The 9,758-nt window shown below is 29.1% G+C and overlaps 3 protein-coding genes across 3 annotated transcripts; 1 reads left to right on the top strand and 2 right to left on the bottom strand.

Moving 5' to 3' along the window:
• Positions 1-103: 103 nt before the first annotated feature.
• Positions 104-3,537, bottom strand: LOC145751036 (exopolyphosphatase PRUNE1-like). Its single transcript, XM_082567108.1, has 8 exons — positions 3,433-3,537; positions 3,190-3,294; positions 2,451-2,656; positions 1,961-2,148; positions 1,542-1,717; positions 1,174-1,401; positions 841-926; positions 104-434 (listed from the first exon to the last, which is right to left on the bottom strand). The coding sequence occupies exons 1-8, from the start codon at positions 3,475-3,477 to the stop codon at positions 359-361; spliced, it is 1,110 nt and encodes a 369-aa protein (XP_082423234.1). The 5' UTR covers positions 3,478-3,537; the 3' UTR covers positions 104-358.
• Positions 3,538-3,967: 430 nt separating this feature from the next.
• On the top strand, positions 3,968-5,483 carry LOC145749768 (translocon-associated protein subunit gamma-like). Its single transcript, XM_082565629.1, has 5 exons — positions 3,968-4,209; positions 4,328-4,454; positions 4,774-4,872; positions 4,982-5,113; positions 5,324-5,483. The coding sequence occupies exons 1-5, from the start codon at positions 4,083-4,085 to the stop codon at positions 5,391-5,393; spliced, it is 555 nt and encodes a 184-aa protein (XP_082421755.1). The 5' UTR covers positions 3,968-4,082; the 3' UTR covers positions 5,394-5,483.
• On the bottom strand, positions 5,419-9,204 carry LOC145749767 (uncharacterized). The gene is made up of 11 exons (XM_082565628.1): positions 9,074-9,204; positions 8,891-8,997; positions 8,386-8,504; positions 7,876-7,949; positions 7,385-7,441; positions 6,950-7,078; positions 6,499-6,573; positions 6,289-6,348; positions 6,115-6,197; positions 5,959-6,033; positions 5,419-5,872 (listed from the first exon to the last, which is right to left on the bottom strand). The coding sequence occupies exons 1-11, from the start codon at positions 9,165-9,167 to the stop codon at positions 5,777-5,779; spliced, it is 969 nt and encodes a 322-aa protein (XP_082421754.1). The 5' UTR covers positions 9,168-9,204; the 3' UTR covers positions 5,419-5,776.
• Positions 9,205-9,758: the final 554 nt, after the last annotated feature.

The following is a 9,758-nucleotide window of genomic DNA, read 5'->3' as shown; positions in this document are numbered from 1 at the left end:
TGTTTTTTTAACTATAAATATTTATTGAATGTAAAAAATGCTAATGTTGCATACTTTCACTATTGTTAAACTGCAATAATGTTATTCTAAAGACTTTGGGCTATATTAATTTGACGTACAATACATTATGCACGCCCATATTGGTTAAAAATTAACAAAAAATAAACAACCCTATATTTGCAAAGCACTTAAAAGCATGTTATTATGCTAGTGTTTTACCTTCTAATGATAAACTGATTTGCTGCATTTGAAAACTTGATTATTTATCAATTTAATATTTTTTACTTTTGATGGTAAAGTTATAACAAATTTGGTATTTTGTATATTTTTGCGAAAGTTGCTTTACAAAATTTTTGTTTTAAATTTCATTGTTTGTTAATAATTGGTTTAAAACTGGCATCAATTGTTTTCTTGTGGCACTGCAATTATACATTCTAAAAATTAAAACAAAAAAATTTCTAAATAAATAACATCTAAAAAAAAAATCTAAAAATACCATAATCATAAATTACCTCTAAAAAAAATTTATTTAAAAAAAAATATATATTTTAGTATATTAAACTTTCTATATTTTTTAGTTAAAAGCTTGTAATCTATAAGCAACCTCATCTTAAATTAGGTTTTTTAAACTCAGTCTAAAGTACACATTATAAATTATGCACACAATTCAATATACAGTATATGTATACATATGCCAATTGCTTTTTTCTTTGTGTAAATATTAATATCCAAATGTGTAATTTATTTTGCTTAGTCATTTCAATTGATACTTATAAAAAAACTAATTCAAAAGTTATAAGTGCTTATACTTTATGTAAAATAATTTAGTTTAATTCTTACCCTAGTAAACTAATACTGTCAGAAATATGTTCTTCTTTCAATGTTTTAATTTTTAATGGCGCAGTTTCTACTAACGTTTTTATAACCTAAAATAAAGTGCTTTAGTCAATTTAAGATTTGAAATTTCTATCCTTAAAAATAAAGAATTTTAAACATTAAAAATTTTAACATTTTTAGACACTACCTATAATTGAAATAACTGCAACATATATTTACCACATATTTTAAATAATTTTAATCATTTTTTTACTTAGTAAACAGGTATAATAATAGTAATCTTTTAAAAGGTAATGTAATAATCCCCCTAAGTAGATAATTACTAAGTTCTAATACCTTTTCTCTTTTGGTGTTGTCCTTGCAGAATATTAAAATAGGTTTGTAAGTTTCACTTTTTTTGTTTTTCTCTATCATAGCCAATGAAAACCAAATGTTTAAATTTTCACTTTCACATTCATTTTTGATAACATTTAAAAAGTCGGGTCTTTGAATTAAGGATTTTTGGGTTTGATGCAAACTGCTGAACATTATTTTAGATGTAGAATTTTCTAGGAACTTTGGATCCTAAAACAATAATTTTTTATAGTTTTAATTTACTAAAAATATTTTTTTCTGTAATAAAAACAGATTGTTTATAAAATTTAAAAAAAAACATAAGAAATATAAGACCTATTTATATGAGAAAGTTAAAATTAAAAAATTACCTTTAATATCATATCCCTGGTTGTTAGACCTTCCACAGAAAGTTTTGCTGTTGTAAGATCAATGTAAAACTTATTTAAATCAATTTCAACAGATTTAAGTTTTTTAACAAAAGTTTGGTCTTTTTCTGTTACTTTTGCTTCATTCTTAAGATTGCCCGTGTCAATTAATATTGCCCCTAAAAATAATAAAACTTCAGATTTTGGAAATAAATTTTTATGTTTTAGTTTAGCTATAAATTTATATGCTAAAGTACATAAATGTATGTTTTACAAAGATAAAAACAAATTTAGAAGCGAACTTTAAAAATTAGTTGTTTAGATTGGAGTACTGGATCAGAATAACTAATGTTACTCTATGTTTAGGTCGCGCATTCAACCTTCCCACATCAAGGATAAAAATATACAAAAAAACATCATACCTAATAACATTAACTTGATATCGCTTAAAATATCTTCCGTCAACAGGTGGGTATAAATGTTTTCTGCAACAAGAGTTGAACATGACCCAACTAGTTCCAATTTAACATTAACTTCTTCTCTAAAACTTCCCTGTTTTGGTCTGTGATCTATAATGGCTTTAATATGAGGTTCAAGAAATGATAAACTCCTATAAATAAAAAGAATTTAAAACTTGAAATTCAAAATTATAAAGCAACATCAGAAGTTCATACCGTTTATAGTGCCTTACTCAAGGACGCAACAGCATGAAAGCAGTGGAGATTGAACTCACGACCTCATGGTGTTGTAACAAGTGTTCTTACCACTAAAACATGCTGCTAGTAATATTATAATTAAAAAACAGCTAATATTATTTTATTGTTGTTTTGTTATATAACACAATTTAAAAAAATCAAATTTATATGTATATAAGTTATCAAAAAATTACATTCAAAAAGTTGAAAATTTTACCTTGGTAGTATATGATGGTCTACTAATGTAACATGAAAATGATTTTTTCCAAATGTTGATAATTTTTGAAAGTCAATTTCATCACGAAACAAAATATTTGATTGTTCGATATTTAGTTTTTTAAACAGAAATACGATTTCAGTTTTAAGGCGAAACTGATTCTTCGGAATGTTTAAAACTGGTACAAATAAAGTTGAATCGCAAATCTAAAATAGTTATAGCAAAATAGGATAAACTGCTATGGCAATTTTTTTAGTCAATGGGTTATTTAAAGAAATAATTACAAATTACAAAACTTACAACAAAAAACATTACAATTTATAAAACACTATTTAAAACTAAACTAATTTACACACTATTTATTTTTTACATATATTTTATATATAATTTTTTTTTTGCATATATCTTTATCCTCGATGTGGGAAAGTCGAATGCGCGACTTCAACATAGAGTAACATCAGTTACTCCGACCCAGTCTCGAGTTGCCTGTGGCAGTTAGGGATATTATAGATTATAATTGCCCGATAATTATACTGCTGATTAGGTGCTAGCTCAGGAGCAGTTTATACCGTTTATAGCGCCTTACTCAAGGATGCTACAGCATGAAATCAGTGGGGATGAAACCCACAACCTCTTGGTGGTGTAGCAAGTGTTCTTACCACTACACCACTCTGCCGGTATTAAACTGGTGATATAAAAATTTAAAGAAACACATTATGTTTTGAGTTTAATTGTTTACCTGTGTTTTATACCATGCTTGGGTTATCGAAGAAACTGCAGAATCCAAGTCACAAGCTTCGTTTCCAATAACAACATGAAGTATTTTGTTCCATTTATCATAATTCTATATGAAATGTTATCGTAAAATTATAAATACATATTTTTTTATTTTTATAGGTTAAATTTTAAAAACGAAGGTTTAACATTGTACAAGTAATGGCTTAAATTAAGTAGTTAATATTTTTTAAATATCTTAACTTACCCAGTTTATAAATTCCAGTCGCACTTTGGCCAAAAACTGATTCATTGTTTTGTTTTAATAAACTTTCAATCTTTAATTTAAAAAGCGCACGTTTTTAGAATCATAATAGGGGCGCCCCCTTTTTCACAACGTGTGGTTTGATACGGTTCAAAAATTTACCCAACAAATTGTTAAAATTATATCAAAATTATCCAACTAAAATTGACCATTGCATTAAGGTATTTTTATATTTAAGCTTTTGCAAATAAAGTGTTGGTTAAGTGTTTTATTAAACATATTATTTTGTGACGTCATTTTGACACATACGCAAAATTTATTTTCACACTTCTTCATGCAAATAAATTAAATTTATTGAAATTTTTGCTATTAAATTTAAATTATCTTGTTATAATTCAATACAAATTAATAATAGAGCACTGAAATCAGTATATTTTTACTTAATATTTTTTTATTTGGTCAAGAGAACGTTTTAAGTCCCTATAATTCAGCCCTGGGCAGAATTGTCGACGTCACCACCACACTCTCGTTTTTGACGTCATCAATTTTTTCCAAACAAAACGATAATTCGTTATTACTTGTTCGTAGTTATACTTCAAGGTGTACAATCATATTTTTGTTGTTTTCGAATTCATTTGAGTAACACTGTAGATATGGCACCTAAATCAAACTTTAGTAAAGAAGAGGAATTATTGTTACGCGATTTTGGACGAGATTTATCAACGAAATCGTCAGCGGTTTTCTATATTCACGCACTTTTCGTTTCAACCATTCCTTTATGTAAGTAAACATTATTAAATTTTCATTAAATGTCTCAAGATTAACAATTTCTTTAAAAAATAGTTTAAAATAACCTTAAATCTAACTATACCATTAAAAAACTTTTTTTTTATTTTAGGGCTTTTCAATCGAATTCACCAAATGGAGTTAGCTGACAATGCAATCTTGTTCGTTATTGGAACACTTTTAAGTGCTTACCTGGTCTCACATGCTTACAAGAACAACAAATTTCAACTAAAGCACAAGTAAAAAATTGAAATTTTGTTTGGTGTTGGTATTTAAACGCTTAGTTTTACTACATGGGGTCCTAGGTTCAATTCCCACTGCATTCATGTTTTATTGACTTTGAGTAAGGCAGTGTAAACGTTATAGTCAAATGCCCAGCTTAAAATGACATTTTTCTCATTATCAGGCATTAAGATAAATTTTATATGCAATTCTAAAAAGCAACTACAGAAATGGTTGGGGTAACAAGCATTACCTTATGTTTGGACAGTCTTGGCCAATTTTTTGGCCGGAGACTTAGTAGAATACTTAACCAATATATATGTCAATATGTTTTAGGATTGCCCAGAAGAGAAGTGATGGAGTTGCTGCTGAGATTTACAGCAGTATGTCTGACACTGATACCAAGAAGACTTCAAAGAAAGAAAAAGACGAACGGTCAGTTATTTCAGCCAAAATAATGCATTAACCACACCTAAATTAAACCTTCAAAGAGACCAAACATAAAATCGTTACCAAGTAAAATTTACACCTTCCTTTTTTGCAGAGTTTTATGGAAGAAAAATGAAATTGCAGAAGGCGAATCGATGCAGTTGGCTGTCTTCTACAGCAATGCTTTGTTCCTGATTCTGCTCATCACAATGTCGTTCTTTTTCTTCAAGAGCTACAGCCCTATGCTGTATCCTTTTTTAAGCTTATTTATATACAACTTAAAATATGTTTTTTAATTTAAAATTTTTAAATGGTCTACAGAAATAAAAAACGTTAACTTTTTGTGACCCAAAAAAACTCTGGAAACTGTTTTAACTACCGAAAGAACTAAACTTGTAAAAAAATTGATGTATAAAACTAACCACTGATTTTTCCTTAATTAAACTTAATAAACCAGGAATTATGGAACTTCCATTCTGCTGGCAAGTGGAATTACTGCTCTGTTGTCTACTTCTTCCAAAAACTAATTCGACCAAAATTTTCCTACACTGAAGTTTAATAATCATCATGAAGCAAAAAGAATTAAAATAATAAAAATAAACAATTTTTTGTTTCAATTGGTGTGATTTTAATTTAAAAGTATTTAAGAAAGTCAGGTATTTAACATACTACTTAGCTCATGGAATAGGTAAATAACATTAGCAATTGCCAAACATTTTGACAGTCTTAGTATGATTGCAACTAATATTTGCCTGCTATAATTTACCCGCGCCACATAAACAGCAGGTTTTTTATTTTAAAGACTTATAAATTGGAGGTACATATCTATATACCACCATTTGCCTTTATATAAAGATAGAAAGGGCTTTGTTAGCAATAGATGTATAGGGATATTTGTGTTTTTTTTAAATCAAGGATGTTTTGAGTACATCATTCTTGAATTAGATTGTGGTGACATATATTTATGGTGGCCAGGTGACCCACTTCTGGCTGGAGAGTAGTTCATCTTAATACAAAAACAAATTTTTTACTATTCCATTTGGATCAATGTTAAATATTTAAATATTTTGTTTGTTAGAAATTAAAACTAACCGTTTCACGATCTGATTTCATGGAGTATCTTGGAGAATTAGGTCTCATGTGCTGGTTAGAATAAGGCAGACCCGACTAAAAATTTTTTGGAATTAGAAAAAAAATATATTGCAAAAAACCTGAAAAAGGTAAACTCTAAAAAACCTATGTTATAACCTGCTGGTTAAATGTTGGTTGGGGTAACATCCTGATTCTGTTTCTTGAAGGTTCATCAATATAGATTGGCTCCGAATTTTTTACTAAGTAATAATTAAAGTGTTACCAAAATAAAGAATTAAAAAAAAATTGATTTTTAAAAGACAATTTGCCTAAACAAATTGACGTTTTTACCTGCAAAAGAATGTTGACTTCCCGGACGATCTGGTGTGGTGTTTAAGTAGGGATGTGAACCTGATTCAAATTACATGTTAAAGTAGAAAAATTTTCAAAACAATTAAAAAATTGAATTTAGAGTTACTTTTTTAAAATTTATAAGTCTTTCCTTTAAAAATATAGATTTAAACATTTTATAATGATTAAGACTTTACAGTTTGTACTTACGACTTGACATTTGTCCAACAGAAGGACTATGTGAAAGGTGGGCACTATGGCCAGGTGATAAATAAGGGGCGTGTCCTATGAAAAATTGTTAAAAAAAAATGTTAAAATTAAATAAATAAGAATATTATTTTCTACATGAGGTTATGGATTTGATCCCCACTGCTTTCACCCTATAGCACCCTTGAGTAAGGCGCAATAAATGGTTTTAACTTCTGTGAAGCCAATACTTAATCAGCAGTATAATTATTGGGCCAATATAATCAATAAAATTTCAAACTTCAAAAGGCAACTCAAGACTGGGTCAGGGTAACAAATGCTACCCTAGGTTTAGACTGTAAAGGCGACCTCCCACATCAAGGATATTTAATATAATAAAATAAACATCAAAAAAAAAAAAATTTGTGATTTTAAAGACTATGAAACCCTGATTTTAATCAAGACAAAACACTACCTGCAAAAGATGGGTCATATTTGTGCTGGGGTGATGGATGCAAAGTGGGTCTTCCGTACATCTGAATTATACCACTAGATGGAGGTGTAGGGCTGTGTGGTCTTTTGACGCCATGTTGTAATGTAGCAGCTATTACAAAAAAAACATAACTACATTTATTTTCATACAATATAATCTAGTCTTAACAGTATGTCATTTTGAACTAAAGGCCTTGGGTTCAATTTCCACTCTTTTGCATTTATTTATCCTTGATGTGGGAAGGTCGACTTCATGACCCAAACATAGAGTAGCAATAGTTACCCCAACCCAGTCTCATGTTGCCTTTGGCAGTTTGAAATAACCCAGAACCGCATGTAGTGAAGACAAGTGTTCTGACTATTAAAAAAATATTTAAAAGTTAAATTACCTTATATCTTATGAAAAATAAAAACTTACTTCCAGGTTGACTGGCTTGGCCAAGGTAGGCCCCTTGTTGTGGTTTAAATCTTGATCCTAAACATAAAAATTGCACATAATTAAATAAACAATAACTAAGCTTTTCAAAACATCAAATTTTTTTTTTAATAGCATTCTAATTTTTAAAGTTAATGTGTAAATATAACTGGCAGCGTGGTGTAATGGTCAGAACACTGTGCTTTGTCTACATGATGTCCTTAGTTCGATCCCCACCACTCTCATGCTGTCTATAATGTCTCAAGCTGCCAAAGTCAAATTGAAACTGGGTCGGGGTAACTGATGTTACACTATGTTTATGTTTTGAAGTAAATCTCTTTACATCGAGAATAAATAAAGGTAAACAAATATATATGACTGCATGCTTTTTATTAAAGCGTATACCAATTTACAATTTGTTAATTAAATTTATATATATAATTTATTTCGTTAAAAAAACATTTTAAATTTAAAATAGAATGTAACTAAGGTACCTTGGTTAAACATATGATGTGAATTGATTGGTATTCCATGAAACTGACTTCCTTGTTGTTGTGCATTTAACTCACTTAATAAATAAAAACGTTATTTTAAGAAAAATATATAATTTTCAATTATTTTTACACCATTAGTATTAGACAAAGGCGTTTTAAAATAATGTATTTATCCTCGATGTGGGAAGGTCGACTTTATTGTCTAGACGACCCCCTCGCAGGAGTTAATACCGTTTATTGTGCCTTACTTAAGAGCGCCACAGTATGAGAGCAGTGGGGATAAAACACAGGACCTCATGTAGTGGAGCCAAGTGTTCTGACAATGATGCAGGTCTTAATGCCAGCCTTTATTATGATGAGGTTAATGGTTTGATTCCCATTGTGGGTATATACTTGCATTCCAAAATAAAGCATAAAATTAAGAATTAAACAGAAAAATATTTTAATTAAATATTAAAAAAAATTGACTTACAAAAAAAACAACTAATTTTATATTAAAACTATTTTTACTTTTGTTCTCTTTGCCTTTTTCTTTTTGACTCTTCTTCTTGTAAAACTTTTTTGAATTGCCAAAATAACTGATGTTTCTCATCTCTTAAAGTTTCATGTTTTTTCTTTAAATTTGCAAGCTTAAACAAAAACAAAATTGTTATATATAATATAGACGTTTTTTGATACATACATCTATTTATCCTCAATGTGGGAGGATGGAGTTTACTACCTAAACATAGAATAACATTAGTCACCCTGACCCAGTCTTAAGTTGTCTTTGTCAGTTTGAGATATAAAAAATTATAATTGATCGATAATTATTAGGCTCTATACCATTTACAGCGCATTACTCAAGGACACTATGGCATTAGAGCAGTGGGGATCTAACCTATGACCTCATGTAGTAAAGCCAAGTGTTGCGATCACTACACCATGATGCCGGTATATTTAAAAGTAAAATGTTGCGCTATATTTGAAAACTGCTTAAAATGTTTTTTATAACCCAACGCGTAACAAAATTTACCTGATCTTTAATTTCTTCCAGAGTTGAATTCTCTTCTTCAATCTTTTTTCTTTTTTCCTCTTCTTCTTTTGCCTTTCTCTCAAAATCTTTTTCTGCTTCAGCGGCCTCTAAACAGTTAAATTAATATTTCTTAAACTGGATTTAATCAAAAATGTAATTTTAAGTTAAAAAAAAGGTCTTTACCTTGTTTTCTTTTTTCTCTTTCTTTTATAATGTGACGTTGCAGAGCTTTTTGCATTAAGGGCGAGACTTTTTCACATTCAATTACAGCAGGCATTTTACACAAAAATTTTGTAATTTTAAATATGTTAAACAAAAACAATCTAAAAATATTTAAAAGAGAAATTATGTCACAAAAAAAAACAAAAAATTTAAAAACGGATTTGTTTTATAAATTTTAAATTATAAGTTAAAAAATTATTTGTTTAAAATAAATAAGTAAAGGGTAGTACTAAAATACGGAATGCGGAAAGTTGCGGAAAATACTGAAACTGTATGTGAACATTAACAAAAAATCGCTGAATGCGTAAAGGGACAGGATCTCCCCTAATCTTCCATTGCACTTTATAGTCGGTTACCATCATCTCTTGCCTTTAATGTCAATCCCACATCATCCCTCAGTCCTTGAAGGTAAATACCGCATTCATCCCGCAGTAAAGTACAAAAATGCCGTTCCATCCCCATTCCGAGAATTTTTGTTAACGTTTACATACGGTCCCACACTATCCCGCATCCCGTACTTTAGTATTGTCCTAATTAAACCCATTCTGCAAAATTTACATTACAGTTATTTTCACAATCACAATATAGTTGCATAGACATCGGCAATGAATTTTGATCTTGCAAGCTTGAAGGTAAAATTATATTT

This window comes from Corella eumyota, chromosome 4 (genome assembly GCF_963082875.1).
Source record: "Corella eumyota chromosome 4, kaCorEumy4.1, whole genome shotgun sequence".
Classification (NCBI taxonomy): domain Eukaryota; kingdom Metazoa; phylum Chordata; class Ascidiacea; order Phlebobranchia; family Corellidae; genus Corella; species Corella eumyota.
The sequence above is the reverse complement of the archived record's forward strand: the minus strand, read 5'-3'. Positions and strand labels throughout refer to the sequence as shown.

Bases quoted from the DNA above. Each gene is read 5' to 3' on its own strand.
- LOC145749768 (XM_082565629.1), top strand. From the start codon at position 4,083: ATGGCACCTAAATCAAACTTTAGTAAAGAAGAGGAATTATTGTTACGC. The intron at 4,210-4,327 runs GTAAGTAAACAT...TTTTTATTTTAG, and splicing joins CGTTTCAACCATTCCTTTAT to GGCTTTTCAATCGAATTCAC. The intron at 4,873-4,981 runs GTCAGTTATTTC...CCTTTTTTGCAG, and splicing joins AAGAAAGAAAAAGACGAACG to AGTTTTATGGAAGAAAAATG.
- LOC145751036 (XM_082567108.1), bottom strand. From the start codon at position 3,477: ATGAATCAGTTTTTGGCCAAAGTGCGACTGGAATTTATAAACTGG. The intron at 1,718-1,960 runs GTATGATGTTTT...TATTATTTTTAG, and splicing joins TATCAAGTTAATGTTATTAG to GGGCAATATTAATTGACACG. The intron at 927-1,173 runs GTATTAGAACTT...ACTTTATTTTAG, and splicing joins ACAACACCAAAAGAGAAAAG to GTTATAAAAACGTTAGTAGA.
- LOC145749767 (XM_082565628.1), bottom strand. From the start codon at position 9,167: ATGCCTGCTGTAATTGAATGTGAAAAAGTCTCGCCCTTAATGCAAAAA. The intron at 6,349-6,498 runs GTAAGTACAAAC...AATTTGAATCAG, and splicing joins TGTTGGACAAATGTCAAGTC to GTTCACATCCCTACTTAAAC. The intron at 6,034-6,114 runs GTTATAACATAG...AAAAATTTTTAG, and splicing joins AACCAACATTTAACCAGCAG to TCGGGTCTGCCTTATTCTAA.